The sequence below is a fragment of the Ornithorhynchus anatinus genome, chromosome 6, assembly GCF_004115215.2.
Source record: "Ornithorhynchus anatinus isolate Pmale09 chromosome 6, mOrnAna1.pri.v4, whole genome shotgun sequence".
In the NCBI taxonomy this organism is placed as follows: domain Eukaryota; kingdom Metazoa; phylum Chordata; class Mammalia; order Monotremata; family Ornithorhynchidae; genus Ornithorhynchus; species Ornithorhynchus anatinus.
Window position 1 is genome coordinate 17,985,449 of NC_041733.1, and position 20,487 is coordinate 18,005,935.

At 42.7% G+C, this 20,487-nt stretch overlaps 1 protein-coding gene across 3 annotated transcripts in view; it reads left to right on the forward strand.

The window, feature by feature from the left end:
• The window catches only part of OCRL (OCRL inositol polyphosphate-5-phosphatase), a 51,235-nt gene extending 31,423 nt beyond the window's left edge, over window positions 1-19,812 (forward strand). For 2 of the 3 annotated variants that reach the window (XM_029067264.2, XM_029067261.2), the window contains 8 exons: window positions 677-842; window positions 1,185-1,420; window positions 10,299-10,322; window positions 12,936-13,040; window positions 13,417-13,501; window positions 14,091-14,218; window positions 15,012-15,123; window positions 15,380-19,812. In XM_029067264.2, the coding sequence (XP_028923097.1) occupies window positions 677-842; window positions 1,185-1,420; window positions 10,299-10,322; window positions 12,936-13,040; window positions 13,417-13,501; window positions 14,091-14,218; window positions 15,012-15,123; window positions 15,380-15,504 (981 nt within the window). In that variant the 3' untranslated portion in view covers window positions 15,505-19,812. The remainder of the gene's footprint in view (window positions 1-676; window positions 843-1,184; window positions 1,421-10,298; window positions 10,323-12,935; window positions 13,041-13,416; window positions 13,502-14,090; window positions 14,219-15,011; window positions 15,124-15,379) is intronic. The other variant, XM_029067262.2, reaches the window with a different exon arrangement.
• Window positions 19,813-20,487: the final 675 nt, after the last annotated feature.

Below are 20,487 nucleotides of genomic sequence, written 5' to 3' on the forward strand. Positions count from 1 at the left end.
TTAAAGCCCAGGCCCTGGAAGTCAGATGACCTGGGTTCTAATCCTGGCTCCACCACTTGTCTGCTGTGTGATCTTGGGCAAGTCACTTTTCTGTGCCTCAATTACCTCATCTGTAAAATGGCGACTAAGACTGTCAGCCTTATGTGGGGCAGGGACTGTGTCCAACCTGATTATCTTGTATTTAGAACAGTGCTTGGCATGTGGTAAGTGCCTAACAAAAAGAGTTGGTAGACACAATTCCTGCCCTCAAGGAACCTGCCATCTAGAGGGGGAGGTGGCATCTCCAGAAGTAAAGAGGGGAGTGTTTTGTGCCTTTTTCCAGAAAACAATGAAAGTGTGTGCATGCATAACCTACTCTAGTCTTAAAGCCCCCTCTGAGCTAATGCAGCTCTCTCTGAGCGGGAAGGGAGCGCAGTCAGAAGTGAGGAGGGCAGAAACTAGGGGAGTTGTTACACTCTTCTTATATCTGCCATCCATTCTTCCCACCTCTGACAGAAATTTGCCTCCAACCCATTGCTTCCTTAGGCGGTCCCCCAAGTCACCTTCCACTGGACATTGACAATTACCTCCCAGCTCAAGTGGGATCCTCTCCCACAGTTTTGGTCTTTCCCAACATAATTCCACTAATTCGGCTTCACCCAGTACCTCATGTTGCCTGTGTCTTCTTGTTCCATAGTTTGTGTTTGAAAAGGTGAAGTTTCGACAGCTGCAAAAGGAAAAGTTCCAGATCACAAACAATGGCCAGGTCCCCTGCCATTTCTCTTTCATCCCTAAGCTCAACGACAGCCAGTACTGCAAGCCATGGCTTCGTGCTGAACCTTGTGAAGGCTACCTAGAGCCAAGTGAGTTCAACCCTTTGGAGCCTTTTCCTCACCTTCCCATAATCCCAGTCCTCCTCCACCTCTCCCACCGTGACCCAGGCCACATTCTGACTGTCCGTCATCTGTCATTTTAGCCCTGCTTATGGTGCCTGCATTTGAATAATTGTATTTGTTGAGTACTTACTGCATGCCAAGCATGGTACCGAGCACCAGGCTAGATAAAAGAGAATTGAGTCCCATCCCTTCTCCCTGATTTTTTTTTTTTTTTTTCCTGAAGAGGGGTGATTCTGTTGATCCCCTTGTCTGGGTTGTTTTTCCGGTAGAAGCTTCTGCCAATGCCAAGTGTTATCGGTCCCGTTTCAGATGAGACCATGGACATTTCCCTGGATGTGTATGTCAGCAAAGACTCCGTGACAATCCTGAACTCGGGGGAAGACAGCATTGAAGATATCCTTGTCCTTCACTTGGATAGAGGCAAAGATTATTTCTTGACCATCAGTGGGAATTACCTGCCCAGCTGTTTTGGCACCTCCCTGGAAGCCTTGTGTCGAATGAGAAGGCCAATCCGAGATATTCCTGTCACCAAACTCATAGACTTGGTAAGATCCATTCCTCAAGCTGAATAACTTTAATAACAATAACATTAAGGTCCAAGTGAACCTTAATTCCCTTATGGAACCTTCAGTAGAACAAACAAGTCCCCTCAAAGAGAAAATGACTGGTTGCAATTTTTCACAGCTGCAAAATGGAGCCAGTAGCTTTAGAAAATCAAAGCTGGATGAGAGTTTTGCCTATATTTTTGTTTCTCAAGTAAATGCCAATTCAGAAAATCATCCAGAGCTGTGTAGTTGCAAAATAATTTTGTCAGCCCACTCTAGAAACATCTAAAAAACTATCCTTTCAACAGCATATCTCCATGTGGTTCGAGAGTCTTTTGGTTAAAAAAAAAAAATCTTTTGTAGGACAGTGAATCCTTCTGGTGAAAGGTTAAAAAATTTTTCTCTTTGAAAAAGTTAATTTTGAAATAAGACTATAATGTAGCATGTTAGGTCGCTTTTTCCTTCCTTAACTTTGCGAGCTTAATATTGTATTATGTAGAAAGAATAATATAGAAATGTTTTGGAGATGCCCTGAAGGCAAAGAGGAAACTTCCATTTTTATGCCAGTTGTGTGACAAATAGTACATTTGTTGATCTTGAACCATGTAAATTTGAGGGGAAGCTGATTTTCTTTTCAGCTCTTTTGCCAGTTTAATTATCCCTACATGTGGCTCTTATTAAAAACAGGAGATACCAAATTTGCTGTTGCAAGAGGGTAATAGTCTTGAGACTACTGAAGTAATGTAGAAACCAAGGTCATCCTATTTAGCAAGCTTCTGGTTCTAAGCTAATTAGTCCATGGCTCTTCTGCCATCTCTGAGCTAGAAAGGAGATTTATGCCTTTGAGCTATACCATTTCCTTCCTTTTAGCATCTCTGCTTCTAACCTAACTTTCTGTTTTGAAGAGGATAATGAGTCAATCATCACTGCCACTTGTTTTCTTTATGAAGCAACATGCCTTCAAAGCGAATGTCTTTCTCTCAATTTATTTGTTGCCTATTTTCCTTGATATTTAGGTATTGTCTTTTAAATAAACCTTTAAGCTATTGTTATATGCCCACAAACAAGAGTCAGGTTTTGAGATGACTGCTAGTTGTTGTTAGGTCACCCTTAGTCTTGACCCTGTTAATTGCAAGAATTGCTATCCATAATCTTTTAAAAACTTCATCCTTGTCTTGTGCAGCAGCCTTGGATCATAGATTTTTTTCCCATTCACTTTCCATTCCTGCTAGTGCTTGTTGCTCCGTTCTCTCCATTTCAAAAGTTGCTGATAGATTTTTTTGTTGTTGCTTTTCTCGCTCAGTTTTTCTCTCCTCTGATATTATTCACTGCCTTCTATCATGGGGCATTTTAAACAAAATTTTTGTTGTCAAATGATAAGAGAACATGACGGCAGCTAGAAGGTATCCTGTTTATTCTTTGCAAGGATAAATGTGCCATCGGGCAAGTTTTTTTTTAGTGGTTAGTAACACTAAGAGAAATAGTGTGGTGTAGTGGATAGAGCATTGACCTGGGAGTCAGAAGGACATGGGTTCTAATCACAGCTCCACCATTTGTTTGCTATGTGATCTTGGGCAAATCACTTAAGTTCTCTATGTCTGTTACCTCATCTATGAAATGGAGATTAAGACTTTGAGCCCTGTGTGGACCAGGGACTGTGTCCAACCTTATCATGTATTCCAGTGCTTTAGTACAGTGTCTGGCACATAGTAAGCTCTTAACAAATACTATAAAAAAAAACAGATGGCTGGTTATGGATTTCAGGAATCATATTGAGAAATTTTCTGGAGGTAAAATGCTTTTTAGAACTTTTTTTCATAGCTTTCAGTGTACAATCCCTATCATCACAGTAAAAAGTCTAAATTGCAGAAGGGGTCAGAAGCTTTCACCACTGTCAGTATTAAAATCAGCAGCATGGTCTAGTGGAGAGAGCACAGGCTTGAGAGTCAGAGGATTGTGGGTTCTAATCCCAGCTCTGCCACATGTCTGTGTCACCTTGGGCCTCAGGTACCTTATCTGAAAATGAGGATTAAGACTGAGTCCCATATGGGATAGGGATTGTGTCCCACCTGATTAGCATGTATCTATCCCAACGCTTAGAACAGTGTATGGCAAATAGTGTTTAACAAATACCCCAGTTATGATTATTATTATTATTAAAAGTTATCTCTGTAGATGCTCAGGAAATTCACTCTCTCAATTTTGGGAGTCTGATGACTCCCTTGAAGGCACCCATAATCCCCATGAAATTATGACTGGAGACATCTGAAAGAGCTTGGAGTCAACAGTGTATGCTTGGTTAGGCGTAAATGTTATTGATATTTGTAGTTCTGTGACTCTGCTCTGTTCTGCTCCGGGGTAGAAAGTGACTGGGGAAGCTGCCACTTGGTGGGAGCTGGGCAGGGAATATGTCTGTTTTACTGTTATATTGGATTCTCCCATGTACTTAATACAGTGCTCTGCAAATATTAAGCGATCAATAAATATAACTGACTGCAGATGACCGTCTCCACACGCGTCAGGGTTAGCTACCACACTTCCTGGCCGGTGAATCAGGGTGGGAACGGGACATGCGACGGGTTTATATGTACACCGAATGTAGGCTACCCTAGTGAATTTTTGGTCTTGTCTTAGAGAGGAAATGAGGCAAAGTAACCACTTACACATAATGGTAACGTTTTTGTCACATTGAAAGCAGATGAATAATTTATCTAGGATTGGGGGAGTGGCAAGCAGTTGGCTTTTATGACTCTGGTCCATTCACAGGCCAGGGAACTCTTTCATTTGAGATTCAAGTAGGAAATGAAAGTAGTTTGATCTGAGCTACAACTTTCAATCCTGGAGTCTGCTTGGACTTGTGCTTCTTCTTCCCCGACCACTCCACGAGGATTCTCCAAGTTGTCTGAGATTGTAAGCTCCTTGACGGCAGAGATTGTCTTTACCAAATCATTCTAAATCGTATTGCATTCTCCAAAGCGCTTAGTGCAGTGCTTCTCACACAGTAAGCATTCAGTCAGTATCATTGATTGGTCTGAGTTCACCTGCCAGCTCAAGATGGCCTTGGAAATGATTCCCATGGCCTAGTGGTTAGAGCACAGGCTTGGGAATCTGGAGAATCTGGGTTTTATGCTAAACACAGCTCTACCATGTGTCTGCTGTGTGACCTTAGGGAAGTCACTCAGCTGCTCTGTGCCTTAGTTACCTCATCTGTAACCTGGGGATTAAGATTGTGAACCCCATGTGGTACAAGAACTGTGTCCAACCTGATTTGCTTGTATCCTCCCCAGCACTTAGAACAGTGCCTGCACATAGTAAGCACTTAACAAATACCACAATTATTATTATTCAGGACTTGGATTGCAGTGAGGTGTCTGGTGCTTCTCCCATTTTGGGTTTCTGGGCCAGGAAGGATGATTCCAACCCATTCCTTCAACCTTTCTTCCTCTGCCCCTCTCAGCAACTGTGGTAGCTCAGACCTTAGGAATGCATAGATAGTCATTTGCAGTCACAGAACTACAAATCCCAATAGCTTGTAGGCCTAACTAAACATCCACTGTTGGGACCCTGCGCTCTTTAAAATGTTTCTGATCATAATTTCATGGGGCTTGTGGGTGCCTTCAAGGAAGTCAACAGACACCCAAAATTGAGGAGGCCACCTGGCCTAGTGGAAAGAGAGTGAGTTCGGGAGCTGAGAGGTCAACGCTTTAAACTCTGTTTTGCCCCTGGCCTCATTTGTGACTTTGGACAAGTCACTTAACTTTCTTGTGGGACTAATAACACTCACCTCAAGCTACCTCACTGGGTTGTTGTGAGAACAGCTGAGATGGCTGAATGTGAAAGTGCTTTGTGAGAATAAAGGTGATATGCAAATTCAGGGTACTTTGGAGGGAAAGGGGAAAGCTTATATATGGTGGCCAGGACTGAACGGGGCATAATGGCACTTATGTATATAACTATTTCATTTATATTAATGTCTCCACTACTATATATATTATTTGTCATTGTTTAGTGCAGCTACCCTAGCTTGATGTGGGTAGGGAATGTCTGTTCATTGTTATACTGTACCCTCCCAAATGCTTAGTACAGTGTTTTGCATCCAGGAAGTGCTCAATAAATATGATGAAATAAATGATTGGATGCTGCCAGATTTAGAAAACAAATGAGGGTCTCACTGCTCTTAAAAATCATGAATCAAGTGCAGAATGCAGCTTTTTGGAGCCTGCCTCTGAAATGATGTGATTTGCTTAGGAAAGAATGGACTTTTGCTTGCCTAAAATTAGCTTTTAATTGTGCAAGAATGTAAAAGTAATGTATGTAATGGAAAATTCGGAGAGACATTAATAGTGTCTTCAGAACTATTCCTCAGCCAGAACACACTGTCGGGTTTATGTGTACCCCAAATGTAGGCTACTCTAGTGCATATTTGGTCTTATCAGAGAGGAAACAAGGCAAAGTAATCGTTTAGGAGTGATGGAAGCATTTTGTAGCAACGATAGCAGATGAATGATTTATCTAGGATTGGGGAAATGGCAACCAATTGGCTTTTATGACTCCTGTCTGTTCACATGCCAGGGAACTCTCTCATCTGGGATTCAAATAGGAAATGAAAATATTTTGGTCTGAGTTGCCACTTTGGATCTTGGAGTCTGCTCAGGCCCTGGAGGTGCTAATGTTGTTGGTGCTGAGTTCACTCTCCCAACCTGAGGAAAACCATTTCCTTCAAGAATTTTGTCCCTGACGTTTCTGGTTACTGTAAAAATCTATGTTCTCCCTTTTTAGCTGAGATACTGTCAGAGAGGGGAGCTGCTCATCGATTGAACACTCGCAGGAGGATGACTCAGTAGAAAGAACTCTTCCATGTAAATTTGTCCTCAGTCCAGGACTAAAAAGTGTTTGGCTTTAGGGAAGAGGTAAATTCCAAATTCTGAGAGTCTTAAGTTCTTTTAAAAAACAAAAAAAGAGATATTTGTTAAACACTTATTAGGCATGGGGATACATGGAGGCTAATCAACTTAGACATAGGCCCTGTCCCACATGTGCCTCTCAGTCTTAATCCCCATTTTACAGATGAAGTAACTGACATGCCCAAGGTCACACAGCAGACAAGTGGCAGAGCAGGAATTAGAACCTAGGTCCTTCTGACACGCAGGCCTGTGCTCTATCCACTAGGCCAGGCTGCTCCTCGGATTCCGGGACACTTTTCACAAAAATCGAGTTGTGTAATAGTCTTGGTTGTGTTGTGGGGGGGCAGTAACAGGTTATGCTTTCTTTGCATGTGATTGATTTGGTATTCATTTCTCCATCATTCAGTTCCTTCATTTCACCCAACACTAGACTGGAAGCAGCATGGCTCAATGGAAAGAGTCCGGGCTTGGGAGTCAGAGTTCATGGGTTCGAATCCCGACTCTGCCACTTGTCAGCTGTGTAATTGTGGGCAAGTCACTTAACTTCTCTGTGCCTCAGTTCCCTCATCTGTAAAATGGGGGTTAACTGTGAGTCTCACGTGGGACAACCTGATTATCCTATATCTACCCCAGTGCTGAGAACAGTGCTCTGCACATAGTAAGCGCTTAACAAATACCAACATTATTATTTTTATTTTGATGATAGAGAAATCTGTGTTAATGCCTAGTAATGAACTGGTCTAAAGTTACCTGCATCCTTCCCTAATTATCCCCCACCCTATTATGATTGGGAAATGTTTTCTTTTAGGGCTAATGTATTTTCAGAGTAGTTCCCACCCCAAAGTGATAGTACTATTAAAAAGCAGAATCAGTAGTATAGTATTTACTTGAGTCTCAAGGAAGGCAGAATGGAGCTCTACTCTTCCTAACCAAATTCTCCAAATCCTCTTCTACTCTCCTCCCCATTTCTCCTCCTCCTCCTTACCCAGTGCCAAGAAAGGGAGTGGAGGTGAGTAGACCAAGTTATTCCTAGCATCAGTGATCCTTGTGCACGTCTCTGCTTCCTGAGAGGGAGTGTACTGAGCACAAATGGTTTAGACTATGCTGCTTCACTTACCCCACCTCAAATCTACTGCCTTCTTGGGTGGAGGAAGAAAAGTATAAGCCTATTATTGCATGCATTCTGCTCTTCCCTGGAGGCCAGGGTTTCAGAGGGGTCTATCACGTCTGAGTGCAGCTGAGAGAACAGGAGGAATATCTTCCTAGATAGCAGTAGCTTCTTGGACTGCTTCAACCTCTGGAAGTGGTGAGAGAGGATGAGAGAACACAGATAGAGGGAAGGATTTGTGATTCTGGATCACATTGAATCGTGGCTCGGCCAAGATCTCATTTAATTTACTGCCTCGCCTATTGTACAGAGTGACAATGAGAATTTTGAGGCAAAGGACTTTTTACAGGGACTTTAAAATCATTTGAGTTGAGTATTCAAATGAAGACAGCCAGGATCATCCAGTATTGTGCTGTCACCCCAAAGATGAAATTTAGCAAAGGAAAAATGTAGCCACTTTGAGCATGTGGCTTTTTCAAAGGAAGTTCTTGACTCAGTTTACTAATTTTCATTTAGGCAAAATCAGAAGTAGAAGCAGCTGTGGAGCAATGCCCCCCAAAAGTGATTGGACTCTGACATAAGAGGAAAACAGGCCAGACCCAAAGGAATCATACCATCCCCACCCTGTCTTTAGTCAGTTCTGCTCAGTCCCAGAAAGCTTATGAACATATCTGAAATTTATAGTAATGTATGTCTCCCCATCTCCTTAATATAGTGCTGTGCACATTAGCACTCAGTAAATATGTCAGATTGCTATACAGAAACCATCCTAGGCAGAGGAGACTTTCTTGGTTTGTACATTTTCCCATCCTACCCGCCTCAATTTCAGGCTAAAGAATCTGGATGATTTTAATATGTACGTGTTTGCATTTGCATTAGTGGGGCAGCTTTTCAAAGACAAAAATCTTCAGCCCTCCAAAATAATTACTGCTTCTTGTGCAAATTAATGCCATAGTAGCGATGTGTCTGTTGGCTCTGAGAGAAGAAAGCAGTAATGTCTGAAGTGATCACATCATACCTTGAGCACAGTTTCTTTCTGATCCAACAAAATGTCTTTGGGCAGATCTTTGACTTCGGCAAGCCTGGAAAAGTGACATGGAAGCACTTGTAGTCAATCCCCAGTGTGCCCCAGCACCTGATGAAAGAATGGAAGCAGAATGACATAGTGGCTAGAGGCACGGGCCTGGGAGACAGAAGGACCTGAGTTCTAGTCCTCACTCCACCACTTGTCTGCTACTTGGGTGACCTTCTTTTCTATGTGCCTTGGTTACCTCATCTGTAAAATGGGGATTAAGACTGTGAGACTCATGTGGGATAGGGTCTGTCTCCAACCTAGCATGTACCCCAGTGCTTAGAACAGTGCCTAGCACATAGTAAGCACTTAACAAATACCCCCTGCAAATAAGGTGATTTTTAAACAGTTTTCTGTTGTGAGTTTAGCATTCTCCACCTAGGCATGGAAAGGGGTGGAATTCCAACATTGCTGATAAACTGGGGCACCTGGTAGTGGCCACGTCAAAAGTTGCTGGTAAATTTTTTGTGTTTACTTTTCTCGGTCAGTTTTTTCTCCCCTTTGATATTATTCAATATCTCCTATCATGAGGCATTTTTAAACAAAACTTTTGTGGTCAAATAATTAGGGAGCATGATTGCAGCTAGAACTGCCCTGTTGCTTTGCATATGTAAATGTGCCATTGGGCAAGATTTCTTAGTATTTAGAAACACTAAGAGAAACAGCATGGCCTAGAGGATAGAGCACCATCTCGGGAGTCAGAGGGACCTAGGCAGTCAGAAAGACCTGGGTTCTAATCCCAGTTTCACCCCTTGTCTGCTCTGTGACCTTGGGCAAAATCCCTTAACTTTCTATGTTTCAGTTACCCCATCTATGAAACGGGGATTAAGACTGGGCCAGGGACTGTGTTCAACCTTATTATCTTGTAATCCAGTGCTTAGAACTGTGCCTGGCATGTAGTAAGCATCTAATAAATACCATTTACCGCTGGAGACTAAGTTGGGACTGGCAGAGTCTTCCTCCAAAATCATTCCCCTCCTCCATGCAGATATTCATTTGAATATAGGGCTTAGTTTTGTCCTGGGCAGATATAGTCAGTGAGCCTGTCAGACCTCTTATCTGAATAAGATCAATTAATCAATGGTATCTGAGCGCTTGCTATGTGCAGAGCACTGTACTAAGTACTTGGTAGAGTACAACACAACAGAATTAGCAGGCACATTCCCTGCCCAAAACAAGATTACAATCTACAAGGGAATAGGATAGAATGAGAAGCCACAGGGCCTAGTAGATAGAGATGGGCCTGGGAGTCAGAAGGACCTTTGTTCTAATCCCGGCTCTGCCACTTAATGATGATGGTATTAGTTAAGCGCTTACTATGGGCCAATCACTGTACTAAGTTCCGGGTGACCTGCTGTATGACCTTGGGCAAGTCACTTAACTCTCTGTCCCTCAGTTATCTATAAAATGGGGGTTAACACTTGAGCCCCATGTGGAACATGAACTGTGTCCAAACTGATTAACTTGTAGCTACCTCAGCACTTAGTAAAGTGCCTGGTATATAGTACACATTTAACAAATACCATGAAAAAAGGATGATTTCTACATGTTCAGTCTGTGGGAATGCCTTTCCTTAGCCTGCATTAAATCTATTCTCTTTGGTGAAGGGAAATGTGCCAGATGTAACTGAGTACATTTTCTTCACTTCTGCATCCAAAGGGCACCTAACTACCCAAAACTAATATTTCTATACAGGCAATGCATTCTAATAATTCTGATTGTATTTCTTCTTCTTTAAATTCTAATAATTTTCAAGCTGCGAATAACTAACTTTCTTTTCCTGCTCTATCTCAGGAAGAAGACAGCTTCCTAGAGAAGGTAATACTGTCCATTTGTGGTTTGAGAGTGGGCCTGGGCTGTGCTAATAAACTACAAGGGTTTAAAACTGGTTCCCAGTCATTCCCCTTCTCACCAACGAAAGGTTATCTGGCCCCGTTTCTTAGGTAATCTGCCAGGATAATGTCATCTGCACTGAAGCATGTATGAAGTAAAAGAAATTTGCCACAAATTTAGTTAGTGTGACAGTGGCAAGGATAATACTGTTTGTGTGCTACTCCTGAACATATTTTTTTGGACTATTGAAGAGAACTGTCACAGTTGCCCTCTTGGCATATTAAACCTCTCCATTTCTCCTCCCCCTCAACCTTGAATTATTTTGGCTGACTTGAAATATGTGACTAAAGCCCATTTCAGTATAACAGTAGGTAATGAAAATGCCAAGTATGTTAATACAAGGTGCCTTTTTACTGAATAGGATAATAATAATTATGACATAAGATTAATTTTGGACATTAAGCATTTATTTATGTATAAACAATCTAACAGCAACATTGTATTTTTGATTCCTGTCCAGCTTGGTATCTGTTCTGCTTTCTCCCCGCGCCCATTCCGCAACCTCTTTTCAAATGGATTTGCACAGAGTGGATTATTCTCTTTGAATCTGTGCAGTGTATTTTCCCTACTTTGCACCTGTCCCATTTCTCTAGTTTCTCAAGATGGTTTTAAATTTTAGGTCTGCACTTTAAGACTCTAGCAACCTTCCATCTCCTCCTCCCCTCCCCCAAATTCGGAGGTCATCTGCAAAGTTGTATAACAGAGTTTTCAAAGTGTCTTCAAGTTCATGATTTGCAGTTTCAGTGTGGTAGAATATGGCGTAAGGTTCATCATGAGTTACAAACTGGGCAGTTGTCAGCAGTGAATATAGTGATCTGATCCTTGCTTGTTCTGTCACCCTCTACCTTAAGAGGTCAATGTGGAACTTGGGGAGAATTCAGGTGAAAATAACAAAAGTAACAGGTTAGATGGAGAACAATGAGTAGTTGGAAAGGTTAAGGGGATTGGTATTTAGCTCAAACTAGACAACCTGTTGGTATATGAAGAGAAAATAACACAGAGGATGCCATTATTATTAGTATAATAATATTTTTTTATTATTTAGTACTTACTATGTGTAAAGCACTGTTAATCAGGTCAGACATTGTCCCTGTGCTTGATGGGGCTCACAATCTAAGTAGAAGGGAGACCAGGTAACGAATCCTCATTTTACCAGTAAGGAAACTGAGACACAGAGAAGTTAAGTGACTTGCCCAAGATCATATAGACAAGTGTTGGAGCCAGGATTAGACCTCCAGGTCCTCTGACTCCCAGGCCTAAGCTCTTTCCATTATCTTCCTAATTTTATTGTTGCCTTCTGTTAAGTGTGTGGGACACTTCTGGATATCAAACCAAACAATAGTTTATTAATATTAGTAATGATAATAACTGTGGTCTTTGTTAAGCATTTACTGTGTGCCAGGCAATGTACTAAGTGATGGGGTAGATACAAGGTTAAGTTAAGCACCAGCCCTGTCACACGTGGGGCTCACAGCCTTCATCCCCATTTTACAGATGAGGTAACTGAGGCACAGAGAAGTAAAGTGTCTTGCCCAAGGTCACACTATAGGCAAGTGGCAGAGCTGGGATTAGAACCCAGATCCTTCTAACTCCCAGGCCCGTGCTCTTATGTCTAGGCCAAGCTGCTTCTTTATAGGCAAGAATTGTCCGGGCAATTAAAATGTAAGGGATGAGGTAATTGAACAGTAAAGCAAAGAGTAAAAACTATTAAAAACCAACAAACAAACCAAGATTGATTTAAAGTCAGAAGGCCATTTCCTGCCTAGAAGCAAAGTGGCTTATTGGAAAGAGCACAAACCTGGGAATCAGAGGACCTGGGTTCTAATCCCTGCATTGTATTCTTAGTCAAGTCACTTAACCTCACTGTGCCGCAGTGATTACCTTGTATCTATCCCAGAGCTAAGTACAGTGCCTGGCATATAATAAGTGCTTTACAAATACCAACTAAAAAAAAGAGAAATTTTAAGCCTGACTTAGGTGATTGAATAAACAAGAATACATATCATGAAGAGTACAGGAAATTTGTCTGGGAGGAAAAGTGAGAAGTCTGTTAATTGATCAGCATATCGAGCCAGAGATGGGAAATGTCCTGGGAAGATGTCCGATTTTATTTTCCACGAAGTAGGCTGTGAGGTTATGGGCTATCAAGGAGGGTGAAAATGTGGGGTATTTAAGACAGAGATGAAGGTTTGAAATGGCTTTTGGAAATTGGTGAGCAGTCCTTTCCCGTGTTGTGATGACTGTTGGCGTTTATCAGTATTTTTAAATCTGCCATCTTGGGATATGGAGGACAATTTGAGCTCCCAATGTGTTTTAGGCTCAGAGGATTCACTTTTGTTGCATCAGAGAGAGTTGATTGTGCACAGTGAATGTCAGTATAGCCTTTGAAAAAGGTTGGAGTGGGACTGAGTAGCTGAAGTGCATGTGGAGAGTTGAACTTGATGAGACCGGGTGGTTGTGCAGACCAGGGTAATCCCTTACGCCTTTTTGCTGATGACCTGTTGACCCTTTACATTTTTTTTTTCTCCCCATTTTCAGGAGATGTTCCCTTTAGAAAATGATGACGTCAGTGAGCGACCCCTTCAAATTCCCAAGGAGATCTGGTTCTTAGTGGATCACTTATTTAAGAATGCCTGCCACCAGGTCAGTAAATGGACAGGCCTCATGTTCATTTTGAGACGTGTACATTGTACATGCGATCTGTTAACTCCATGCCCCAGAGAACCAATTTTTGAGCCCCATGATTTCTAAGGACTTCAAGTCACTATATCTGAAGGGTTTTACATTAAACAGATTTAACCCCAAATTTCCCACCCAAGCAAACTTCTTCAGAGCAGAAACAAAAAATGTGTTTTAGAGATGTAAAATTTCCATTGTGTTGATCAGAAAAGGGGAAAAAAAACTCAGTGAGCACTTTCCATCCCTGCAGTGGGCTAGTTGCCTCTGGGTAAGCTTCGGATATCTAGGAATGAGTGTGATATCCTGTCTTCTTTTGCCCTCACTGTGACTTCTTTGGCAGGAGGATCTATTCCAGACACCCGGAATGCAGGAGGAGTTGCAGCAAATCATCGATTGCCTAGATACCAGCATTCCTGAAACAATCCGTATCCTGTCCATTGCTGCCTCTGAAAGTGGGATGACTGTTTACTTCAGGCTAGATAATTGCTTTTCCCACATCCTCAGTCCCCAACTATCTCTCTCGTTCCACATCCATGTAGTGCAAGCAGAGCATGGTGAAAGGAAAGTCTACCTCCTCCGCCTCCCCATACATCCATCTGTCTCCCGGGAAGTTGATGGAAAGGGAACTTCTGGGTACAACACTCTCCCTCACCTCAAGCCCAGGGAACAAAAGTAATATCTGCCTGGAGAAAAACCAGAGCTGCTCTTGCATACTGACCTCCACTGACCTTGTCTGGAGCTGCTTGAGGCCTGTGAATCCTCCGTGGTCTGGAGTATCAGGAAGAATCGACTTCCCCCTAGCTTTCAGAGGCCCTAAATTACTCTAGGTTTTCTTTGTAGAATTGAAGCTGACCACTCTCCTGGTGAAGGATTAAGGAAAATGGGATTGCTGGTTAGGGAATCCATTCTGAGAGCTCCTAGTCAAGCATATCTAAGGGGAAGAAGAAATTTAGATGGAGCTGCAAAGAATGAGAGCCCTATGAGGCATCTTTTCCTTGACTCCTTTGGATTCAGCTGGCAGTAACCACTCAGTGGCCGAAGCACTTCTCATTTTCCTGGAAGCCCTGCCAGAGCCAGTCATCTGTTACGAGCTTTATCAGCGGTGTCTGGATTACGCCCACGACACCCGGCTCTGCCGACAGGTCAGTGTCGTCATTTCCTGGTCAGAGTGCTGAGTTCCCACACCCCATGGGGAGAGTTTGTTCCATTTTTGAAAGGTTAAATTGGCCTGTTGAGGAAATGGCTGCAAATTGGCTTTCTCTAAATGTTGGGGATCATGATCTCTCAGAAGATATCTGTGGATTACACGTGCTCCTCAAAAAAAGGTTGGGAGTAGGAAGACACAGCTCTAGACTAGGGGTGGGTCAGGACTGGGGGTGCTAGGGAAGAGTACTCTCTCACAGCATGGTTTTCAGACTGAAAAGTTGAACTCTCAAAATTCAGATGGTTCCCTATTTTTTGTGTCCTCTTCCCATTTCTGGTTCTGTTTACCACAAAGCATATATTGGGATTAAGTCTTCCTGGTTAGGTGAGCAAAGATGGATCTTCCTAGATGGAGCCCTATTGGTGGGTAACTAAAAGTTGAGGAGTAATGGCCCCTGTGAGTGTCTCCTCATATTAGAACTGACTAATGTTGAGAGGATTTAGAAAGAAGGAACTCTTTACTTCTTAACTGAAATGGATAAAAGCACACCCAATATCCTCAGTCTAGTGAACTGAAATGGGAAGGATTTATATTGGTTAGTTGGCAAGGGGTGTGTACATTCCTATAAAAATAGCAAGGCCAGGTGTTTTTTGGTTGTCTTTCAAGTTTAGGTATGCCTAAGATAGAGTTGGTCTTGGGTCTGTGGTGGAAAGTAAAGGGATTGGAAGAATGGAACATAAATATTCTCATGGCAACCCCCCTCACCTCTTATCCTCTTTTTTTTTTTCCAGGTGATTTCTCAACTTCCTCGTTGCCACAGAAATGTTTTCCGATACTTGATGGCTTTTCTCCGAGAACTCTTAAAATATTCTGAAGACAACAATGTCAGCACAAATATGATTGGTAAATTGACTTGCAGTCCTGTGGCTTCTTTCTAGCTCTCCTCTAGGATATCCGTGCCATCTGTCTTGGTAAAGGGAGCGAATCCATGGCTCCAGGCTCGTTGTTAATATTAACTATGGGTCCTCTCACTCATTGATTCACTCAATCGCATTTATTGAAGGCTTACAGTGTGCAAAACCCTGTACAAAGCACTTGGGAGAGTAAAATAACATCATGTTCCTTCCGATAATCCTCTTTTCTTTGTCTCCTTCTCCAGCCACTCTCTTCACCAGCCTTCTGCTACGGCCCCCACCCAACCTGGTCACGAGACAGACTCAAAGTGACCGCCAACGGGCTATCCAGTTTATTATGGGCTTCCTGCTTGGGGGCGATGAAGAGTAATGCTCTTCCTCTTGCGGCACTTCAAGATTTCAAAGTGGAGGATCGTAGATTGCAAGTATTCAGGACCGTTGAGGGGCTCTGTCAGAGAACGGGTCTGGACAAGAGCTCCTTGGCCGAAGCCTCTTGCTACTGAGAATGTGCCATGTTTACAGAGCAAAAGGGAGGGAGGCCTGGACTCCAAAAGCTCTCTTGTTCGGTGTTCATACGCTTCCTCCTCAAAGGGCAAAGAGAGCCGTCCTCAAGCTGAGTTGTCTTAAAAACCTACTTGCTCTCGTCCCATCCAAGTGCTGTAACTAGGTCTGGGGTCTGGGTTAAGGATGTCCACTTCTTAGCTAGCGAACACTACTTGCTTTGGATCAGACTTTACCCGTAGTCGTTCATCTGAAGCACCTCCCCTCCTCCCCCTCACTGCTTCCTTTGCACTCTAAGCCCACCAGTAGTATTACTCTAGGGTCACTGCTTGACCATAGGGTTGGGTGACTTGGGTTACGTCTTGGGTGACTTGGTCGTTCCACTGCCATCGTGTGGATGTCGTGTGCATATTTGCACTTGTACTATATAACAGTGTTTGCGTAGCCTAGCCGACATTGTCCCTGGGACCGTTCACATGCATTCGCTGTGTAGAACCCCCTTATGGCAACCTTTACGTTAGGGACTACTCGGTAACAGACTTATTTTGGTGACCCACTGGTTTCTTCGTGAGTCGCGATCAGAATCAGGGTGTCGGGGAGTATTTTAAGAATTGTATGTTAGACAAAGAGTATGACTCATCCCTTTTTATGTTTCATGTGCCACGAAGGCTAGCCCTGGCTTTCAAGCAGATCTAAACCCATAGATTTAATCCTAGTTCTCCTCCCCCGCCTCCTCTTCCAAGATCGGGCCTGGTACCACTGCAGAAGTGACTAAACCCAAGCCAGTGCCCTGCATGACAGGCACCTGACCCTTATTGAGCCGATGGAGATACCTCCTGAATCCACCACAGCCACCTTGGTCCCCTTCAGGGTAGAGGCACTGTGCCGACCTTCTAACTTGTGGGGCAGCAGCTATGAGCTCCACTCAACTGCCAGCTCTGGCAGGGGTTGGAACTCCTCACCACCCTTCACAGCAGACAAGTCCAGAGTTGCCTCCTGGAGTTGTGCAGAATTGTGCAGGGATGCTAACTGGTCCACTGAGGTGACATCCTGTTGTCATCTCCCCATATACTCCTAGAGCAGAGCCTTATTGTCTTTAAGGGCAACATGAGAATTTCACAGACTTGCCAAAAAGGACAGTGAGATCAGGATAACACTTTCTCCTTCAAATTTGAAAGCTCTCTGAAGTCTTAGTGTTGATTTTTAATGCTGGGTCTCTGCCTCAGCAGGCCACGCACACATGCGCTTGTGTGTGTGTGTGTGTGTGTATCTCACTCTATATTTTGGTCACCAGCCATATGAAGCTGTCTGCAATTTTGGGCTTCCTTTGATTTTGAATCACAATCATTTCCTGAAGTAGCTCATTCTTTTCGTTGGAGTATGACATTGGTGACTGTTATATGAAAACACAGTGATGGGTGTGTATTCCACAAGCTTTGAAATCTCCGGTGTGTGTCTGCCTCTCTTGTGTTGTGGAGAATGGAGACAGATCGAAGTGCCATTTGTCCAGCAGTATGCTGGGAAAGTATATTTTTTTCATTGAATTATGGAAGACTGAAATCACGGTGGCTGTGTTTGCCATGTCAAAGGGGAAACACAGGAGAGGGCGGTGGTTCTTGGAATTGGGAGGCAGAGGCATTTCCAGGCATGTTTCTTGCTTTATTGGCAATCCAGCTTTTATGTTTCATAATTAAGGATACAGTTAATTGACACTGTGTGCAGCAAGCCCTAAGCTATCTTTTTCTACAACTCCCATAAAATAGAAACAGTAAGTAGGGTGTCTTTTTTTTTTTTTTTTTTTTTTTACCTAAGCCTGCCCTCTGGTCCTGGTCGTGGGATGCAGCCGGAGTTGAGACAATCGGTTGGGATTTAAAAAGTCCATAAGCGATATTAAGAAACTCCTATCCTTCCCCTCCTTCCAAATACAAATGTCAAGTATTTCCTTGAAGCTCTGATGGAGAAGGATCTCAAACCTGGGAATGGGGACAAGTTTTGGCAGTTCCGAGTTAAGGAAAGGTCCAAGCCCTTGCCAAGTTCCCGTCAGCTTTCAGGTTGGTTTCCCTTATGCTGTTTTCTGGCCGTAATAGTTGTTCATGCTTTCCAGGGAGTCTTGGACACTTAGGTGAACTGCTAGGGGATCCTGTATCTTGTGACTTGTGTTTTATTATAATTTATTGGAAGAATGTTTTCTAAATAAATGCATATGATGTGATTTAATTAATTGATCAGATAGGAGTGGGTGGAAGGGAAGGGCTCCCCCGTGGTCTCCCAGTACTGTATTCAAGCGTTCTCTTCCCAACTGATAACATTTACCATTGATTGTCCGCTACTGTCTGCTTCCAATGGCCACCTGACCTTCTTTGCTCCTGAGGAGGGAATTGTAGCTGTCTGAGGAGCTTTGCCAGCTCTGCTTGTCCCAGACCTGCATGTCCAATGCCAGAAATACCCTGCTGCAAAAGGAGGGAAAATGATTTCGTACATTAATATGCTCAAGATATGGTGGTCTCCATTCTAATTGGAATAGACCGGCTGCTTCTCTTTACCCTTACCCCCCATCTAATTCTTCAGTTTCCTAGGCTGGGCCTCTCCATGATGAGTACACTTACTCATTGTGGTCAAAACCCCAGCCCTGAGGGAAAGAGAACTCTTATTCCTTCAGTTAGCAAGAATTGCTTCACCCAACACAGAAATAAGTCATCTTTTAAGGGAGAAAACTCTGAAAGGAGTTCTGAAAATGTAGACAAGCCTGAAATGTAACTATTCACAGCAACTAGTTGTGAATTTCCCTCCCAGCTAAGCTTACCATAACATCCCTACCTTTCAGGCCCGAAACATAGCCCACTGTTTCCCCACGTATCCCCACAGCATCCAAAGAAGTATTTTGGGGCTGTAGAAGCAGCATGGTCTAGTAAGAAGTGCATGGACATGGGAGCCATAGGATCTGAGATCTAATCCCATCTCTGCCACTTGCTGGCTATGTGACCTTCTCTGGGCCTCAGTTCACTCATCTTTAAAATGGGAATTCAGTGCCGGTTCTCCCTCCTACTTGCAATGTGAGCCCCATTGTGGGACCTGATGATTTTTAATCACCCAGCATAAGTAAGTGCTTAGCAAGGTGTGGAAGTTTTAATTTACAAATCCAATCTCTATTTCTCTGTCTGCCATATGCTAATGGCTGACTCCCAATTCTCTACAATCCCATTTTCTATTAAATCCTACATCCTTTTTCCTCAAACCTTTAGTTCCTCCTATTTCTCCCCTTTCCTCCCCCGTACCTCTATCCAAAATGTTCCCTGCCACCGCCCAACACTATTAGATTGCTTATCAAGTCAGAAACTATGTAAATCTTCACTGAATCTATGCCCTTTACCCCTCCTGTTCAGGCAGTCATCAAGTCCAGCAGCACTTGAATCTGTCCCTTCCCCTTTCCCATCACATCACTAAGATGCCAACCCCATTCCTTCTATGCCTAACCTGTGGTAATATCCTTTCAGGAACAAGGCTTTGCTCCCATCCCTTTCTCCTACAAATCATAACCCAAATCACAAGTTACTGCATTGAACCTATCAAAGCCCAAAGTAGGGCTTTTGGTCTTGGTTCTTTGAGTTAAATGCAAAGCCTGATGATGAGATTTCTAGTTCCTGAAACCTATTAGCTAGCAAGCTCCATCCTTCCTTGTTGCACTCAACTCTAACTTCAACCACATTGTGGGAAGGGAATGTGACCGTTTATTGTTGTAATGTACTCTCCCAGGTGCTTAGTAAAGTGCTCTGCACACAGTAAGTGCTCACTAAATATGATTGAACGACCCACCCACATCCATACCTCCGTGTTTCCAGCAACCATATAAAACTGCCTCTCTTGCTTCATCCACCAAACCCCTTCCCTGCTATCCTATTAGTACATTAGACTCCTTCCCTCCTATCCTCTTTAAACATTAGACTCTCCTCCAGAAGCATTCTCTAACACTAAGCAAACCCAACCCAAAATAAATCACATCAAGCTTGTTCTTTCCCTATGGTGCATTCGTGTTTATTTGTATTTATTTTAATGTTTGTATGTATAGTAGAATGTTGTTGGGTTTTTTTAACTGTTGAAGCTCATTCAGATAATCAAAGATATTGTATAAATAATTTTAAATGCAAAAATAAATGTCATATGGTCAATTTTTAAAAAACTTTATTGCATAAGGGTTCGCCGGCACTGTTGCAGTGAGGAAAATTGCAGCATCATTCACTTCTTCTCACCGAATCCATTTCAGAGAGCTCCCTGAACTAAATTCTGGCAAGTTAGAATGATCCACTATTATTCCTCATCATTGTCATCTGTTTGATTATGATTTTCCTCCAACAGTGGCAGGATATCTTTTTCACTTAGAATTTGATCTCTAGGGTCATCAGGGTTACAGTTCAACCAATTGGTGACATGTTTGCCCTCAATGAGATCATCTAGGAATCTTTTAGGACTGCCATCACTTCTCAGTTTTCATCACTGCCTCTTCAGGTTTTTACAAAACTGTTGTCCAATTCATTTTTAAGAGAGCTGCTTTGACACAACTAGAGTCAGCTATATGTGCCAGCAATCTCTTAAATCTAAGAAAAACCTGTTGTATTTTTCAAATCTGATCATTTTTAATGCTGAAATTTTTTTTAACAATTGCTTCTTTATACAGATATTTTAGGATCCTTATTAAGTCTTGTCCTTGGACTGACTTATGTTATATTAGGTGGTTGGAAATGACTTTAAAATTTCTTTGTAACTCATTTCCAAGACTGGCAGAAGGGTAGGTGGATGCTTTGAACCAATACCAACATCACTTTACCTTTTCACCTTTTTTTAATCTGCAATACAT